Source organism: Rhamphochromis sp. 'chilingali' (genome assembly GCF_963969265.1).
Source record: "Rhamphochromis sp. 'chilingali' genome assembly, chromosome: 1".
Classification (NCBI taxonomy): domain Eukaryota; kingdom Metazoa; phylum Chordata; class Actinopteri; order Cichliformes; family Cichlidae; genus Rhamphochromis; species Rhamphochromis sp. 'chilingali'.
In genome coordinates, this window is record NC_137929.1 from 68,949,141 (window position 1) to 68,969,484 (window position 20,344).

Here is a 20,344-nt window from a genome sequence, read left to right on the forward strand (position 1 = left end):
ACGACGGCTGTCCCAATTCGAAGTGTGCTTCAAATGCATACTCCAAATGCGCCGTCGATCTCCCCAAATATCAAGCGTGGTCCGGTGCACGCTTCGTGGTCCCACAATTCATAGCGCGGCGGTGGGTGTGGAGAATTGTGCCGCAAAATACGGCAGAAGGGAGCGGCCGAAGTGGTTGTTTTTTTCTTTTTCCAAACTTTATTGAAATCATAACGCGAACAGTCAGTCATTCCAGTTCAGTTTGTACAGTAGACATACAAGGCAAATAAGAGTGACAATATACAGCACAATGAAATAAGAAGGATAAATAAATAAAGGAGAAAAAAAAAAAGAAAAAAGGGGGAATGTGACAGACTTCATAACAACTTTGTACTTGAAAGTTGTGACAGCTCATTCGCTAAACATTTCTGAATGAATTTCAATCAATGATAAACCTTTTTTATTGGAAGTTAATTTAAGAGAGTTTAAGTAATATTCAATTTCAATCAAAAACAAATTAAATGATGGGGTTGAGTTTTGAAATTTACATTTATGTATGTGGAACTTCCCTAATAAGACGGAGTGGCCAAAGAGTGAACTGTCAAAAGTACTGAATATGACGTCACTTATTTATGTGCGAATGTTTAATAATTAAAGTCAGTCATATATCCACAAACACAACAAGCTGAAAGTCAGTGATACAGTGGGGCAAAAAAGTATTTAGTCAGCCACCGATTGTGCAAGTTCCCCCACTTAAAATGATGACAGAGGTCAGTAATTTGCACCAGAGGTACACTTCAACTGTGAGAGACAGAATGTGAAAAAAAAATCCATGAATTCACATGGTAGGATTTGTAAAGAATTTATTCGTAAATCAGGGTGGAAAATAAGTATTTGGTCACCTCAAACATGGAAAATCTCTGGCTCTCACAGACCTGTAACGTCTTCTGTAAGACGCTTTTCTGTCCCCCACTCGTTACCTGTATGAATGGCACCTGTTTGAACTCATCATCTGTATAAAAGACACCTGTCCACAGCCTCAAACAGTCAGACTCCAAACTCCGCCATGGCCAAGACCAAAGAGCTTTCGAAGGACACCAGGAAAAGTATTGTAGACCTGCACCAGACTGGGAAGAGTGAATCTACAATAGGCAAGCAGCTTGGTGTGAAAAAATCAACTGTGGGAGCAATCATCAGAAAATGGAAGACATACAAGACCACTGATAATCTCCCACCATCTGGGGCTCCACGCAAGATCTCATCCCGTGGGGTCAAAATGATCATGAGAACGGTGAGCAAAGATCCCAGAACCACACGGGGGGACCTGGTGAATGACCTGCAGAGAGCTGGGACCAAAGTAACAAAGGTCACCATCAGTAACACACTACAACGGCAGGGAATCAAATCCCGCAGTGCCAGACGTGTTCCGTTGCTGAAGCCAGTGCATGTCCAGGCCCGTCTGAAGTTTGCCAGAGAGCACATGGATGATACAGCAGAGGATTGGGAGAATGTCATGTGGTCAGATGAAACCAAAGTAGAACTTTTTGGTATAAACTCAACTCGTTGTGTTTGGAGGACGAAGAATACTGAGTTGCATCCCAAGAACACCATACCTACTGTGAAGCATGGGGGTGGAAACATCATGCTATGGGGCTGTTTTTCTGCCAAGGGGACAGGACGACTGATCCGTGTTAAGGACAGAATGAATGGGGCCATGTATCGTGAGATTTTGAGCCAAAACCTCCTTCCATCAGTGAGAACTTTGAAGATGAAACGAGGCTGGGTCTTCCAACATGACAATGATCCAAAACACACCGCCCGGGCAACAAAGGAGTGGCTCCGTAAGAAGCATTTGAAAGTCCTGGAGTGGCCTAGCCAGTCTCCAGACCTCAACCCCATAGAAAATCTGTGGCGGGAGTTGAAAGTCCGTGTTGCTCGGCGACAGCCCCAAAACATCACTGCTCTCGAGAAGATCTGCATGGAGGAATGGGCCAAAATACCAGCTACTGTGTGTGCAAACCTGGGCCCTGTGCTTCGTACGTCGCTTACTACATCCAAGATCAAATGAAACATCCAAGACCAAATCATCGCGCTAACTCTGAGCTCGCTATTCCGGTTCCCCGAACACACCTGTTGTTGACGATTAGTATAGCTGGATGAAGTAATGTGCGATCACTGGGTGCCGTAAAAGGGGATACGCATCGATAGCAGTAAAAGGGGATACGCATCGATAGCAGAAACAGTGATCGGCAACCCGCTGATTGGTTGGCGAAAATGGCGAAGGGGCGCGCTCGGTATTTTTCGGCAGCAGAGCAAGAACTCTTGAGTGAGGGATTTCAGGAGTTTCAGAGTTTAATTAAAACGCAAGGGAACACTGCAAAGGCTGCAAAAGCAAGGAGAGAGGGCTGGCAGAAAGTTGCTGACAAATCAAACTCGTAAGTAATCCAATAATAACAATAATAATGGAGTGGATTTATATAGCGCTTTTCAAGGCACCCAAAGCGCTTTACAATGCCACTATTCATTCACTCCCACATTCACACACTGGTGGAGGCAAGCTACGGTTGTAGCCACAGCTGCCCTAGGGCAGACTGACAGAAGCCAGGCTGCCATATTGCGCCATCGGCCCCTCTGGCCAACACCAGTAGGCGGTAGGGTAGATTTATCATATCACACCATATTATCCAATATTATATTACATTATATTATATTATAATATGTTATATTATATCCCCTTTCACATTAGAGCCACAACAGGACCCACTAGAACATGGGAACAAGTAAAAGTGAAATATAAGAATATTCTACAGAATGGTAATATTTATCACTTATATTGCTTGTCGTCTCTTGAAAAGAGACCCTGGAATACTCTGTTTGTTTGTTCATAACAGCAACCAAGAAAAGGGCAGAGGAAAAAAAAAGACAGGTGGTGGTCCTGCACCCCCTCGTCAACAAGTTGGTTAAGTAAATAATATCCTCACGGGAAAATCGATATCTCTCTATAAGCACACTGTCGCGCTGAGCTAAAGGATCCTGTCTGTCCCGCAATATACGCTGAATTCTGAGGACTCTCCTTATCAATCTTGCACCTTCCGCAATGGGTGGCTCGCGTATACGGACAGGACATGGCTGCGACAGACTTCCCAAATCCACCTTCGCTTTTATAGCCGTGGTCTCTCATCTTGATTACACGAAGTAATTTACAATTACTACTCTGAAATATGAATTACATCTGTAATAATCACATACATGTAATAGAATGTTAATAGTACATTTCCCTTTTTTAGGGAATGACCTGTATGTATCTGTGTGAAATCAATAAAAGGATCAAGTGCTGCATTATCTTCAGTTACATTGATGTTATTTATTTATGGTGAAACAGTGGTGGAATATCGCTGTTGCTTTCGTATGAATGACGCGGACATACCTGCGTGGCCACGATCTAATCCTGTTTACATAAAGTAAACCTGCTCCCAAGCAGGTTTACGCTTACGGCTCTGTTGCTATGACAGCAAGTCCCGGATGGGCTTCGGGGAACCGAACGATCCAGGATCACGCGAAATCGTCAACAATCTCATCCAGCTAACTCACTTAGCGCGGTACGAAGAACAGGCCCCTGGTAAAGACCTATAGTAAACGTTTGACCTCTGTTATTGCCAACAAAGGTTATGTTACAAAGTATTGAGTTGCATTTTTGTTATTGACCAAATACTTATTTTCCACCCTGATTTACGAATAAATTCTTTACAAATCCTACCATGTGAATTCATGGATTTTTTTTTCACATTCTGTCTCTCACAGTTGAAGTGTACCTCTGGTGCAAATTACTGACCTCTGTCATCATTTTAGGTGGGGGAACTTGCACAATCGGTGGCTGACTAAATACTTTTTTGCCCCACTGTATATATACATATATATACATATATATCATAATAATCTGACAATACTATAATATTGGCCATATTATATTTACATTGCCACAGTGAGATGACTTTGGTCTCATGAACAACATCAACTAATTGTTATTTACTAACTAATCTTAAATAACTGTTCAGCACAGAAATGAAGCCCAACAATCATGTTTACAGTCCCGTGGTCTCAGCCTCAGATACTCAACTAATCAAAGTGATGTCATGACAAAAATGAATGACTAACAAAACATTTTTCTCCTTCATTTCTGTCACACAAAGCTGTATGTAAGGTGTCTCGCGGTTAGTATCATGGTTGCTAGGCAACCTAAACAGCGCCGGTTGTTCAGTGATGACGCGACGAATCCTACTTCCGGGTCTAAAGTAGTCTGCGTTTAATATGGCTTTTGTGTTGTTAACATGTTTAATGTTATGTATTTTCTTCTATTTGATCTCAAAAAGCTCCTAAAACAGTCAGTGATCACTGTTGACCTCCCTCGGCTTTTATTACTGCTAATCATTTATTTAAGCTCAGTTTTTAAAACCTTAGGATGTAACTACAGCCCAGCCCATGCAGCAGTATATGAATGACTAACCTCGTATTGTGGATGGATTATCTCAGTTGTTCTCCTGGCTGAAGTTTGGTCCTTTTACAGCATCCTGCCATGTGATTACATTTGTTCCTGACAACCGAAAACACTCACGTTAACTTTTATCGCGTGGAAAAAAGGTTAGCTTGTTTATATCATGCTAACATAGCTGTGTCGCTAGCGGTCACGTAGCACATCATTATATACCAGCTAGCCCAACTTCAGTAACCCTACAAACGTCACTGCTGTTTAGTTTCCTGTCTTCATTTATGCTGGAAGTGATAACAAAGCTGTACGTTTGAATTTGTTTCCAAAACCCCGCAGTCAGGACATGCTATATTGTATTTACATAGAAGCTAGCGAGCTAACTCCCTGCTAACTTCTAACTCTGTTAAATGTCATAAATTCCGTTTTCATGGATGCCTGGATGTTAAACTCAATTGTTACACCTGGTAGAGCAGAACGCTGATCATTTTATTAAAGATGAAAGACTTTAGACAGTTTTTCAACTCTCAGTAATGCCATAGCGTCCCATTTCACAAGCCTCTCACTTCCGCACTTATAGTAGGCACCGTACGTAGTACGCGTAGTGCGCGTACTTCGAGCGTGCAGTCTCTTAATTGGGACTCAGCCTCTGAGTGAACTCAAAGTACAAACTATAAGTACACAAACAAGAACGTAGCTCAGAGTGGCGGACACACTCGGCCTCATTGGTCCAGCTGTGAGTCCGTTACCGTGAACTATGGAGCGGCAGATTTGTGCTGTTTGTGCAGGAACTCAGCTGCACACAGCTGATGTTAGCCAGGAAAACATTACACACTGACTTTGATGGAGAGAACGGAAATGAAACATGAGCTGAACAAACAGTAAAGTTCCTAAAGACAAACTTTTAAAGGAGGAAACAAAGCAAACTTACAGTTTCTTCACACACACCAACAACAAGTTCCACACCTGGACAATAAACACGAAAAAACAGGTGAGCTGCTTCCTGGCAGGAGGCGGGATTCCACCGGAAGCGAAACAGGTGGGAGGGGGGGGGGTGCAGATTTTCACAATAAGAGCACTTAGAAAAAATTCAGTTAATCTCAAAATGGCATCAACAACTCTGTGCTATTTCTTTCTCAGAGCAGATTCGGGCATTACTCAAATAATAAAGGCTTTTTTTTAAAAAAAAATATTATACTTTTCATTAGTCTCCAGTTTTATGATTATAAGGCTAAAAATCAACATGAATTTGGTTCTAATCAAAGAAGCTCCTTTAATGTCTGTCATAAAAATCCTCACACAGACTTAAAAAGGCGACATTAATGTTAAAATAAATGAATGAAACTTCAGCTGAGAGCTTAATGGAGTCACCATAAGCAGTTCATAGTAGTCACAGCTCTTAATTATTCAGCTTTTCATGAACTAAAGTCATGGTGTGTCAAAGTTTGTGTGAGAAGCTACTTTATGGACAGCTGTAGAACACATCATTATTATTTCTTCATAAATTAAACACACAAGTTTGTCTGTAGATGATTTAAAGTGTGTCATTGTGCAGTTAAAGCTGTTTGTTTGACGCCTTGACCTCCTGTGAAACCAGCTATGAATGAAAAAAAAGTTTCACTTTGGTACAAAATCAACATGTTAACATGAAAACCAGAGAGACTGCAGAACATCTGGAACATCTGCACTTTGACCCAAACTGCTATACTGAGAATATTGTCTACATATTACAGACATGAAGCAAACCTTTATTTTTATTTCTTACATGTTCATGGGTGGATGGACGTGTTGCTTCAATGTCCCACATCTTCTATTTAAATATGAACTGTGAACTACACATAATCATCTGTAAATGGTTTGAGGCACACTGATGCCACCTACAGGGCTGGTGGGGAACAGCAGTGATCTGAAATCATGTGAGATGTTAATGAGTGAGAAGTTAGATAAAAACGTACTTAATATAGCTGTAAGTGATAAAAGTTCATCTAAAACAAAAGATAAATCAATTGAGTCTTTGTAGAGTTCATCTGGTGCACACATGAATTATGTGATGAAAGCTTTATTTCACTGAATGTTTCGTCAAAGCTCATTTCAACATGTTGAAGCCATGAATGAAAGAGAAGACTGAGAATGGATCACATGATGTTTAAGGTGTGTCATGAGCAGTGTTCGTCAAGGTACTTGAAAAAAATAGTCAATAACTAACGACTGATTACTTCTCCAAAAAAGTAATCCCGTTACTTTACTGATTACTTATTTTTAAAAGTAATTAATTACTTAGTTACTTAGTTTAAAAACACAATTTACAACCTGGACAGGTAATAAAGCAATAGATCCTTCAGCCCAATTCTACTTTTTCTGCATAATCCATCATACAAAACGTAATCAAATGGAAAAGTCTCTTTTAAAAACTTGTTTTACTAGTTGTAATCTTTTAACTTCATGCATTTAACTTCATGCTAGCTAAGGGTAAACGTAAATTCAGTAAAATCATAATTCACGTCGGCAGTAATGACACCCGGTTACGCCAATCGGAGCTCACTAAAATCAATATTTAATCGGTGTGCAACTTTGCCAAAACAATGTCGGACTCTGTAGTTTTCTCTGGTCCCCTCCCCAATCAGACCAGGAGTGACATGTTTAGCCGCATGTTCTCCTTAAATTGCTGGCTGTCTGAGTGGTGTCCCAGAAACGATGTGGGCTTCATAGATAATTGGCAAACCTTCTGGAGGAAACCTGGTCTTGTTAGGAGAGACGGCATCCATCCCACTTTGGATGGAGCAGCTCTCATTTCTAGAAATATGGACAAATTTATTAAACCCCCCAAAATATGACTATCCAGAGTTGGGACCAGGAAGCAGAGTTGCAGTCTTACACGCCTCTCTGCAGCTTCTCTCCTCCTGCTATCCCCCCAAAAACCCATCTCCATAGAGACTGTGTCAGCTTCCAAAAAGACAAAAAACAAACTAAAAACCAGCAACAAACAACTTAAACATATAAAAATCACAAAGAAAGAACAATACAGTATCCACATCTGAACCAAAGAGTAAAACAGTGAAATGTGGATTATTAAATATTAGGTCTCTCTCCTCCAAGTCTCTGTTAGTACATGACTTAATAATTGATCAACAAATTGATTTACTCTGCCTTACAGAAACCTGGTTGCAGCAGGATGATTATGTTAGTTTAAATGAATCAACACCCCCGAGTCATTCTAACTACCAGAAACCTCGAAGCACAGGCCGAGGGGGCGGTGTGGCAGCAATTTTTCACACCAGCCTATTAATTAATGAAAGACCAAGACAGACTTTTAATTCATTTGAAAGCCTGATGCTTAACATTGTCCACCCCAGCTGTGAAACTCAGAAACCAGTCTTACTTGTTATCATCTATCGTCCACCTGGGCCTTACACAGAGTTTCTGTCTGATTTCTCAGACTTTATATCTAATTTAGTTCTGAGCTCAGATAAAATAATTATTGTGGGTGATTTTAACATCCATGTAGATGCTAAAAATGACAGCCTCAACATGGCATTTAATCTGTTATTAGACTCAATTGGTTTCTCTCAAAATGTAAAAGAACCCACCCACCACTTTAATCACACTCTAGATCTTGTTTTAACATATGGCATCGAACCTGAACATTTAACAGTGTTTCCTGAAAACCCTCTCCTGTCTGATCATTTCCTGATAACATTTACTTTTACAATAATTGATTACACAGCGGTGAAGAGTAGACTTTATCAAAGTAGATGTCTTTCTGAAAGCACTGTAACTAAGTTTAAGAATATAATCCACCCACTATTATCATCTCCAATGCCCTGTACCAACACAGAGCAAAGCAGCTATCTGAACGCTACCCCAACAGAGGTCGATTATCTTGTTAATAATTTCACCTCCTCACTACGTACGACTCTGGATACTGTAGCTCCTGTGAAAACTAAGGCCTCAAATCAGAAGTACCTGACTCCGTGGTATAATTCTGAAACACGTACCCTAAAGCAGATGACTCGTAATCTGGAGAGGAAATGGCGTGTCACAAATCTAGAGGATCATCATTTAGCCTGGAGAAATAGTTTGCTGCTTTATAAGAAAGCCCTCCGCAAAGCCAGAACATCTTACTATTCATCACTGATTGAAGAAAATAAGAACAACCCTAGGTTTCTCTTCAGCACTGTAGCCAGGCTGACAAAAAGTCAGAGCTCTTTTGAGCCAACCATCCCTTTAACGTTAACTAGTAATGACTTCATGAACTTCTTCACAAATAAAATTTTTATCATTAGAGAAAAAATTACCAATAATCATCCCACAGATGTAATATTATCTACAGCTACTCTTAGTACCATTGATATTAAGTTAGACTCTTTTTCTCCAATTGATCTTTCTGAGTTAACTTCAATAATTACTTCCTCCAAACCATCAACGTGTCTTTTAGACCCCATTCCTACAAAACTGCTCAAAGAAGTCCTGCCATTAATTAATTCTTCGATCTTAAATATGATCAACCTATCTCTAATAATCGGCTATGTACCACAGGCCTTCAAGCTGGCTGTAGTTAAACCTTTACTCAAAAAGCCATCTCTAGACCCAGCAGTCTTAGCTAATTATAGGCCAATCTCCAACCTTCCTTTCATATCAAAAATCCTTGAAAGAGTAGTTGTCAAACAGCTAACAGATCATCTGCAGAGGAATGGTTTATTTGAAGAGTTTCAGTCAGGTTTCAGAGCTCAGCCCAGCACAGAAACAGCTTTAGTGAAGGTTACAAATGATCTTCTTATGGCCTCTGACAGTGGACTCATCTCTGTGCTTGTCCTGCTAGACCTCAGTGCAGCGTTCGATACTGTCGACCATAATATCCTATTAGAGCGATTAGAACATGCTGTAGGTATTACAAGTACTGCGCTGCAGTGGTTTGTATCATATCTATCTAATAGACTCCAATTCGTGCATGTAAATGGAGAGTCCTCTTCACACACTGAGGTTAATTATGGAGTTCCACAGGGTTCAGTGCTAGGACCAATTCTGTTTACATTATACATGCTTCCCTTAGGCAGTATCATTAGAAGACATAGCATACATTTTCACTGCTATGCAGATGACACCCAGCTCTATCTGTCCATGAAGCCAGATAACACACACCAATTAGTTAAACTGCAGGAATGTCTTAAAGACATAAAGACCTGGATGGCCGCTAACTTTCTGCTTCTTAATTCAGATAAAACTGAGGTTATTGTACTCGGCCCTGAAAATCTTAGAAATATGGTGTCTAATCAGATTCTTACTCTGGATGGCATTACCTTGGCCTCCAGTAACGCGGTGAGGAACCTTGGAGTCATTTTTGACCAGGACATGTCCTTCAACGCACATATTAAACAAATATGTAAGACTGCTTTCTTCCATTTGCGCAACATCTCTAAAATTAGAAATATCCTGTCTCAGAGTGACGCTGAAAAACTAGTTCATGCATTTATTACTTCCAGGCTGGACGACTGTAATTCATTATTATCAGGATGTCCAAAAAACTCACTGAAAAGCCTTCAGCTAATCCAAAATGCTGCAGCAAGAGTCCTGACAGGGACTAGAAAGAGAGAGCATATTTCTCCTGTTTTGGCTTCCCTTCATTGGCTTCCTGTTAAATCCAGAATTGAATTCAAAATCCTGCTCCTCACATACAAGGTCTTAAATAATCAGGCTCATCTTATCTTAATGACCTTGTAGTACCATATCACCCTATTAGAGCACTTCGCTCTCGCTCTGCAGGCCTACTTGTTGTTCCTAGAGTATTTAAAAGTAGAATGGGAGGGAGAGCCTTCAGTTTTCAGGCCCCTCTTCTGTGGAACCAGCTTCCAGTTTGGATTCGGGAGACAGACACTATCTCTACTTTTAAGATTAGGCTTAAAACTTTCCTTTTTTCTAAAGCATATAGTTAGGGCTGGACCAGGTGACCCTGAATCCTCCCTTTGTTATGCTGCAATAGATGTAGGCTGCCGGGGGATTCCCATGATGCATTGAGTTTTTCCTTTCCAGTCACCTTTCTCACTCACTATGTATTAATAGACCTCTCTGCATTGAATCATATCTGTTATTAACCTCTGTCTCTCTTCCACAGCATGTCTTTATCCTGTCTTCCTTCTCTCACCCCAACCGGTCGCAGCAGATGGCCGCCCCTCCCTGAGCCTGGTTCTGCCGGAGGTTTCTTCCTGTTAAAAGGGAGTTTTTCCTTCCCACTGTCGCCAAAGTGCTTGCTCATAGGGGGTCATATGATTGTTGGGTTTTTCTCTGTATCTATGAAGCGCCTTGAGGCGACTTTTGTTGTGATTTGGCGCTATATAAATAAAATTGAATTGAAATTGAATTGAATTTACATCATGCTGTTCCTAGATGAACATACAATATCTATTAGAATAGTATTTACACAAATGCAGAGTAAAAACAAAGTGTTGGATAGCCATGTTCTGATTGTCATTGTTATAGATCAGGGGTGTCCAAACTTTTTGTGTAACGGGCTAAACTTGTCAATCTAGAAGGGTAACCCTACCCTACCCTACCCTACCCTAGCCATAGATGGTAAATTCTGTATTTTGGATTTTTTTTGGATATTTTGATAGGATAGATTTTGTCAAGATGTCCTTCTCCTAAAATGACAACCTTGTATCCATGGCATAATCACTTAATCTCGGAGCACAGTTGAAGCAATTGACACTATGGCTTCTTACAGCTGTGTACAAACCATCGGTTAATGTAATCCTGAATCATGTGAAATGAAAAATTTACCCGAATGTCATAAATTCTCATGAGCTTTGCTAGCTCCTCTGCAGTCTTGCCAGTCTTGATGGCCTTGTCTCGGAACAAAGTGATGAGTCTAGGGGTGTGTCTGTCCAGCTCCTTGTAGAATTGAGTGCGCAGGTTAACATTGTTGATTCGGTGGAACTCTGCCACCACCTGTACATGAACAGAAATACACAGAAATGAACAAAGATGAATTAGGAACAGAATTGTGAATGTATTTTAAAAAGTTCTCAGGTTAGCAAAACCAGAGAAATTCTAATCAGAACCAAGGCCAAAATAGAAAGTTATTCGTCATTCTTTGTAATGTTATCTAAAGGAAATTTAAATAAATAAACTTCTAGAGACTTTGTTTACTATGAATGGGGAAAAAAAGAAAAAAAAACATCACAGTGATGTGTTGTCATTTTACATCTGCCATTTGCTTTTTGGTAAATTGTTTGAAAATCTAGACTTTTAAAAACTGGGAGAACAGTAAAGAGACAGACAGACACACACACACACACACACACACACACACACACACACTTTTAATTTTATTTTATTTTTACCTGTGACTCTATAAGTAGGGCTGGCCATCTGTCCACGACGTCTCTCACTCGTGGAGCTACAACAGCTCCAACAATTTCTTGGCGACGTAGGGCATAGGTTGTGTCCATGAGCTTGCCTATGACCAAGTAGTTTCTCTCAGTCTTTTCGACTTCATGCATGATCTGTTCTCTCATTTTTTCCAGAGAGGCTGGGGTTTGATCCTTCGGTAGGTTAGTGATGTAGTTGACCTCAGCTTTTCGAGCTTTCTTTATGTTTTGATGGGGGTGATCATTGTTGGGGTTGTTTCGGCTCCGCCTCCCTGTGTTGATGGCTACTTCTGCAACCCCAGCTTTGGCCAGATTGTTACGGTAAGATGCAAGCTTGTACCCCATGTGGCGTTTCCATCCCAACGCCCCGTCTTCACCAGCTGTCATTCTGAGACATGGATGAGCTCTAATCAAAGCTTGAGCAGCCATTGCCAATTCCTTGTCATGTGCGTATGCTTTAAAACTGTAGATTGTTTCTGCCATTTTTCTAAGGATTTCACTCTTCTGTGATCTCTTTAACTTCAGCAATTTTCCTGATTCTTCATAAACTCGATTTCCTTCTTCTAGTATATGATCCATTTCATAACCAAAACTAGGAACAACAAATTCATCAGGCCAACTCTTCTGGCGCTGTATCGCAGGTACATGTGGGAGTATGTCTGTGTCAGAAGATGCAGTAGAGAAGGTGTCGCTTTCAGGTCTGACAACTCTTAATGTGCCCTTCTCTGGTAACTCCTGGATGTCCACAAGGAGACAAAGATCACCATCAAAGTCCGGATCCTCATAGTGAAGGCTAAAGTCCCCATCCAGTCTTGGTTTGAACCTCTCTTGAATTATTTCTTTCAGCTCCTCCACTGACTTTGGTCGCTCAAGTAGAGTAAGTTTCAGGGCGGTGTCTCGTTCAACATACACACGCAGCACATGCTTCTGGGCAGCAGCCATCTTTTGGTTCCTAGGGGAAGAAAAAAAAAGAAAAAGGGAAAAAAAAGAACAAACATTAATTTTTATGGAGAGTAAACGTGATACAAACAATGTACACAAGTCCATAGCCTCACTTGAACGATGGGAAGTATGGAAGGACACCTGCTGGAGTGAGGCAGTTTATTCATGGACCCACTGCCCAGCACAGCTCCAAGAGAATGTTGAAGTCAGCTGTTAACCTGCTTCAATAAATCTTCAATGTAATAATATGAAACGTTTTGGTGTCAAGAGCAATCTTCCATCTACGTTGTAAGCACAGAGAGGTGTTTTGTCATTTAGCTCTGATGGGGTGTGAACAGCCAGATTATTTGGGAAAAGTTCGTAAGATCTCAGGTGTTCAATGTAGTGCGATATGTGCCTTTGGCAAAGAAAGACAACACTACTATTAACCAGGAGAACCTGTTCAATTCTACAGAACTTAGGCAGTCCTCCCTCTTGTCCAACAGACAAAAACATTCCTACATTATAATCAGTTCCATCAATGCAGATCTTTGATGTGCTGTAAATAACATTGCTTGCTGTTATTTGTTTAACATATGTCTTTGCAACATCTGGAAGCATTGATACCAGTACAGAGGAGACATTTGATGCTTGCTGGTGAGGTCTGAAGAATCCTGAGGCACTGAGATGAAATGCTACCATGTACTGATGCCTGTCGGCGAGTGTTTTTAACACATTTTTAAAGTTTTGTGTATCGTGTACAACTCTCTTGAAAAAACTGTGTTTTCCCTCAAACCTCATTGTCCACAAGTGTACAAGGGGCCCAAAAAGACGTATAAGGTCAGGATAGTGTTCAATGTAGTGATGCTTAGGACGGAGTTTGAAATCTGGAAAGGCTTCTTTCAGCATCTGTCTATGATCTTGGATCTTCGACTGTAAATACTGGATGGACTCCTCTGTGAATTCTGAAGACAGTGATAACTCTACTACCTCTTTTAAGTGCATTAGCACAGTCCATATCCCATCCTCTTCAGGAACAGCATTTCCAATAATCAAAGGGAGCAGTCTAAGCAATGTGGCATTTTCATGGCCATTACCACCAATGCTTTTCTTTAAAGCAAAGCTCTGTGGTATTTTATGAGGTTTCTCAAGCTTGTCTGTTCCTTGGTAGGGAAATGACAGAATTCTGTCATTCAAATATTCAAGGGTGAAGTATTTGCGACGGATCATCTCTCCAATACACAGGGCGAGCTCTGTAGGCACAATGCCCTCCAAAAGATCATGGAGGGCATCAGGTGGAAAGCCAGTGACAGTATGAAAATGCTCTAGTTGCTGTCTCAGGACACAATCTGCCTGAACACCATTTTGACTCCGACTGACCCCATGCATTACGGCATGCACATCACTATTATGGCTGTCTTTTGTCCTAAGACTGAACTCGCCGCTTGCAACTTCATGAGTCTGAAGTTTAACTTGTGTTGCTGTGCAGAACCTGCAAAAGTGTTCTGCTCTAAAAGACTTTGAAAAGCCTGCCAACTCATGGGCTGCAAGATTGTCACACACCACACACATGACTGTTCCTTGGACTACCTTACCAATAGACTCAATAAATATCCCATCTTGTTCAAGGGTACGGAGGTCTCTCAACAAAGGACCAAGTGCTTTTTCATACCCAAATGTCTGGATGTCAGCCACTTTACATAAAGCAGCAAGCTGAATCACATGCAAGGCTGACCGGTATTTACTGGGAAGATCAGCAAGCATCCAGTATACTGAACAGATTTTGTGTATTTTGCGCGATGTGCCAAGTGGATTGGCTATCTCCAAATCATCAATGTACAAAATTAGTGTTATTTTGAACTCATCTGAAGACAAGAATGTGTTCTCTTTGAAGTACAAACCATCTTGGTGGCTTACATAGACACCGTTTTGTGCCACCTTTGTTTCTTTAATTTTATCAAGAATATCTGTATGACTGAAGATTTTTTGTATCATTTTGAGAATGGGAACATGTACTGCTGTGTGTCCTGGCTGTAGCAGATACTGTACAGGCTTTACCACAGGGTAATTATTTTCGATGAAGGTTTTCCTTCTCTTGGCTGAGGATAACGGCTTCCCCTTAGCTGTGGCACTGACAATAACATTGCAGTCCATAACAGTACTGACAACCTCATTTAGAATTGCTTCACTGACAGTGATATCATGACTCTCTAAGACCTCTCTGATGTCATGTTTGAGTATCGGTTGGGACAAGAAAAATATCTGAGTCAAATGTTCCACTATTTCCTGAGATGCCATTTCTGACACATGAAGAATAGATTGCATCTTTAGAAATAACGATGCCAAGTTATGGTTCAGCTGGGCCTTTAACATGTCTGGGTCACACTGACTGTTTATCTCATCGAGATCAAATGTGTCTGCAGACCCTGGACTGTGAGTTTCAGCAGGTTCCCGAAGACTTTCTGCTGCAACTAGCTCTGGGGCGCTATCGTTGTATGCCAATACAACACATTCACCAAAGCCTGAATCACCACTATGCTTTCTACTTTTGTGTGCATTAAATGCTGAGTAACTATTTGTTCTGTAATTACAGTTTTTGAATGGGCATGGTACCATCTCATGACTTCGTAAATGATTTCTCAAGTGACCAAACAGAATTCCCTCAGAAAAGGGCTGTGTGAAGTTACACAAAGGACATATAAAACAACTACGTGCTCCTTCAGTTGCATCAACTCTATGTGAATCATTATGTGATCTTGACAGATGAGCTTTCATTGCCTCGAATGATGGAAAAGTACAAATGCAACTGTCATAGAGACATGGCAGGGGGGACACTCGTGAATATTGGGTATGCAATACAGTGTAGTGCCAAAATAATTGTCCCCGAGTATTTGAAGTTGCAGAACACAACTTGCATTTCCACTCCATTGGGCCAACTTCACCCCTGCAATTAAAACATTTGCAGTCAAAACCATTTCAGCCCTGTTTGCACTTTTGGCTTTTCAAAATGCACTGTTTACACGCATTGTATTTAAAATGCATGTCAATTTTTAAATTAGGTGGAACATAATTATGCCAACAAGTTCACACAGTAATTTAATTTTGTCTGTTCTGTTGCAAAAAAAAAATCTAAAAATTTTGAATAATTCAGGGCAAAATTCTCTAGTTTCTTTGTATTTATTTTTTATTTAAATTAGGACACAAATTATAAAACTCACCCACTGACAACTGGTGAAATGCTGACTCTCTGTAGCGCTCTTTGCAGTCTGATATCTGTAAACAATATGTGCACAAAGACGACTTGTTAATGTTCAAAAACATTTTTTGCACAGCACACACACACGTAGTCAGCTGATCTCATCTGATGCAGATCTGCTCCTTGATCAAGTGACATTTGTCCGGATTTTTGGCACGAGTCACGTCGAATCAGCACCGCAGCTGGATGGCCCGATTTACATACCCAGCGCAGCTGATACTCACCACAATAATTTACTAAGATTATATGCACTCCTGTTATTAAGTCCAGTTCAGTCTGTTAATGTTAACCGTTTCAAACTAATGTTAATAGGTGTGTTGCTAAGCTTAATAACTTAAATAACAAACTTGAAATTTACCCGTCCTATTTTCCCCTTTATTGTTTTTTCTCTGTGCTGTAAATCTTCTGTCTAAGAAGAAATCTGAAGCTGCTGTTCTGAAAATGAGCTACCAAAACTTTTTCTGAATGAATCAATAAAGATCAATTTATGGAAAGCTGTGATGAAGGCGGTTTTGTCTTTAATTATATTCAACAATATAACATATTCGACCACTTTTAAGTGATTTTGTGATCTTTAATACACTTTAATACACTAAAGTTAAGGTTTTTTACCTAATTTCTAGTAAGTGGCCCAGCCCCTCCTATATTTTTATGTATGTGGCCCTCAGTGAAAAAAGTTTGGACACCCCTGCCTTACAGGTTAGGGAGTATTTGTGATCCGCACAGTCTGCATCAATGATTCTTTCTTAGCCTGGGAGCAGAACGCGGCTCTTTATTTTCATTTCATTTCAATTTATCTAGCAAAGATCGATAGGGTCTGGCTTAAAGGTGTCAAGGAGGCGCCTCAGTCTGGCTGGTTGAGCCTTGTCGAATTAGCGCGAACAATTTAGGTGAACTTCGTTCGTAGCACCGAGTTTGACCAGTGTGTAATGTTAGGCTGAATCAGGCGATGCATTTTTCCGCAAGGCTTGACTTGTAGAGCTCGCTTAGTGGAATACCCCTCTAAACTGTTAAAAGAACTTCGAGATTATCTCACAACCACACATTTGAGACTACGAAAAAATACAAACATGTGTCTAATTACCATCATGATAACACACTCATGTTGTTTATTATTGTTCGCTTCATGCTAGCACACACACATAGCTCAACAGCGTAAACTACTGACTGTGTAACACGGACACTTATTGAAATAAGTATACTCACAATACGCACGTGCATTACCGGCGAATACGATAACCGGTAGAAACGGACAGTAGAAAATTTTAGTAGAAAGTTCAAAGGCATAGAGCTAGAACTGCCACCGTCAACTTCCCGGGCAAGAATACAATGCATTATGGGAAATGTTGTCCCCCACGGAAAACCGCCAAAACGTTACACCGTTCTAATTTGAAATAACATTACGTATTTGTCACATTCGAAAACTTCTAAAATTACAATTACTTGGATTCGAATTCATTTATAACAAACATTCACTGTGCGCAAAGTACGAATGTATTTCCAGTAAAAAAATAAAAAAGAATGTTTATCGAAATTAAATTTAAACAAAACAAAAACACGTTAGACTTACCAAATTTAGGGCAGTTGATGAAAAAAAATAAGGTGGTGGTCGTGGTAGGTTGAAGTTGGGGACTCTTAATCCACATGGGCTGGCCAAATCTTCCCTGCATCAAGGTAAATTCAAGATGGCTGACTCAGCTTTCCTGAGGGAGCGACAAGACTCCACCCACCAGAACGTCACTAATATATGCTTCTTAAACTTTTTGAGCGTTCCGAACAAATTAGCTAAAAAATATTGAGCCCTATTCAATTAAAGTTGCATAAAAGCCAACAGAGCTCAATACTTTATAGTTTGCTCAACTACAAAACGACATTTGAGTGTTATGAGCTTATTAGTTATGAGCTAGAACAACTGTTAGGGATTACAGTGTACTGAGTATAACTACCGCCCCTCCCCCTCTGCCCATCTAAAGCACAAGGCTCACGTGCAGAGTGAAGCGGAAAAAAAGTGCGAGAGAGAGAGAGGGTGAGAGAAAAAAAAAAACCCACGTGACGGCTCGCGACAAGGAGCCGGCTCGCGTCGTTCACGTCAAAGAGTCAGCTCTAAGAGCCATTTCATTCGCGAACGACCCATCACTAGTTTGCTGAGCCAGGGTAATATCTAAAACCTGCAAGACACCGGCCCTCGGAGCCTGGAGTTGCCCACCCCTGATCTAAACACAAACTAAATAAAAAAAACTATAGATGACTGAAATTGACACAAACTATTAAAACATTGTTTCTTGTATGTGTGGTGAGGTTTTGGACTGGACACTGAAAACCAGCAGGAATGGGTGAAGAGACCATTGCGAGGTTTTATGCTATATGAGTGAAAGCAACAGTGTGATAGTTGTTGACAAATCTTTAAAAAAAGAACTAGGATGGGAACAGAAACATGAACTTTTTGAACATGATATTGGCGTCTGTTCCCCTTTTCCTGCTATCCCATCATCGTTCTCTTTCATGCCTACCCTCTGCATGTCTTTCTTCACTACATCCATGAATGTTATCTGAAGTCTTCCTGCTGCTTGGCAAGTCCATCTTCATCATCCTTTGTCCAGTATATTCACCCTCCGTCCTCTGCACATGTGCAGACCATCTCACCCTCTTCAACTCTGAGCTGTCCCTCTGATAGAATCCTTTCTAATCTTTTCCATCCTGTTCACTCCCAGTGAACATCTGAACATCTTCAGCTCTGATAATATCTAAAACATATATGAACATAAAAAACAACAACAGATGGATGGTCATAGTTAGCCTGCTTCCATAGACCACAGGCAACAGCATCCACAAGATACAAGATGACAGTAATTTAAAGAAGGGAGGCTCACCTGAACAGGTGAAAAGCTATTTGTGTGTGTGTCTGCATATGTCTGTGTGTATGTGCATGCACAGAGAGAGAGAGAGAGAGAGAGAGAGAGAGAGAGATATGTGGATTGCATTTTAATAATTTTACTTCAATAATAAGGTAAACATTTGCTGTACTTGTTAATTTGTAGTTTTTGCAATTGCTTGAAACTCTCTCTTTAGTATAACAATTGCACTTATTACATGTCTCAGTCAGACAGACTTCCAAACACAGTGTGTCTTGTCTAGTTTTTGTTCTGCTGTTTTTCCCTGTGGTGGTTTCTGTGACACATCACACAGACACGTAGACACCACACACACACGAAATTATGTTGGCTCATCTAATTTCTCTTCTGCTATGCTTTTCCCTGTGGTAGAAATCACACGTGTGTGTGGTGTGGGGTCTGCGTGTCTGTGTCACAGAAACCACCACAGGGAAAAACAGCAGAACAAAAACTAGACAAGACACACTGTGGTTGAAAGTCTGTCTGACTGAGACAACCATTCACAATCACATTCATACATTCAGGCAATTTAGAATTATCAATTAACCTAACCCCAGCAAGTGATTTCAGTTTAATTTTAACACACACACACACACACAAAAAAAAAAGAAAAATACAAAATATTTGTTGTACTCATTTAACTTAGTGTGCGTGGGGAAAACAGGGAACTTAGAGCCAAGATTGAGAAGCTTAACTGAATAATAAAATATAACTTTCAGGTAGTAAATTAGTACAGCAGAAATAGTACAGTTTGGAATGCTTAGTGGCACTAAACTGTAGAAATTACATTTTAATACTGGAACAGTGAAAATGTGAGTTTACTCAGTAAGAAGGGAAAGGCAGTACTGATGTAAAAACAATTATAGAGACACAGAAGAGGGCGGAATGGTTAGAATTCACATGTACTTTTTAAAAATATTGCAATATATAATAAAGGTACATCTTTACTATACAAGTTATATTTTTATATTTTACATTATCCCATGTTTACAGATTAAAGTACAAGTTTTAAATCTGATTTGTTCAGGGCTCAGAGCTGGTGAAAACTTCATGTAGCGCTGTTTTGTATATCAATATTTTAAATTTCTTTGTAAAGTCTGGGTGTGTGTTTTTTCATCAGCGAGTTATCTGTTATGGTAATCTTCAATTTAGTTGTTGGTACTGCTCTTCCCCAGCTCTGTACTAGGGGATAAAGGTACTGAGGGATTTAATCGGATTGTTCTGAAAAACACGATGGAGAATACTTTTCACCAGCCTTTCAGAGTTGTGCTAATTGCGACTGGCAGCTTTTTTGAAAAATTGAAAAGTAATTTGTGTGAAATAAGAGCAAACATGGAAATAACAATAAAACTCAATCTTCAAACTTGATTAAGTGGACTCAAATGCAGACACCACACGGGGGCTCGGAGGTATAGTGCAAATGAACAATTTATTTGGCACTCAAAAAAAT

At 40.2% G+C, this 20,344-nt stretch overlaps 2 protein-coding genes across 2 annotated transcripts in view; both read right to left on the reverse strand.

The window, feature by feature from the left end:
* LOC308396273 (ribonuclease inhibitor-like) overlaps positions 1 to 5,484 on the reverse strand; it is a 42,906-nt gene extending 37,422 nt beyond the window's left edge. Inside the window, exon 1 of the mRNA XM_080881463.1 lies at positions 5,394 to 5,484. The gene's annotated coding sequence lies outside the window, so the exon portion shown is untranslated. The remainder of the gene's footprint in view (positions 1 to 5,393) is intronic.
* Positions 5,485 to 10,971: 5,487 nt separating this feature from the next.
* Positions 10,972 to 17,636, reverse strand: LOC308396463 (uncharacterized protein). Its single transcript, XM_080881786.1, has 4 exons — positions 17,574 to 17,636; positions 15,966 to 16,020; positions 11,800 to 12,778; positions 10,972 to 11,404 (listed from the first exon to the last, which is right to left on the reverse strand). The coding sequence occupies exons 3-4, from the start codon at positions 12,766 to 12,768 to the stop codon at positions 11,165 to 11,167; spliced, it is 1,209 nt and encodes a 402-aa protein (XP_080737912.1). The 5' UTR covers positions 12,769 to 12,778; positions 15,966 to 16,020; positions 17,574 to 17,636; the 3' UTR covers positions 10,972 to 11,164.
* Between the last annotated feature and the right edge of the window lie 2,708 nt (positions 17,637 to 20,344).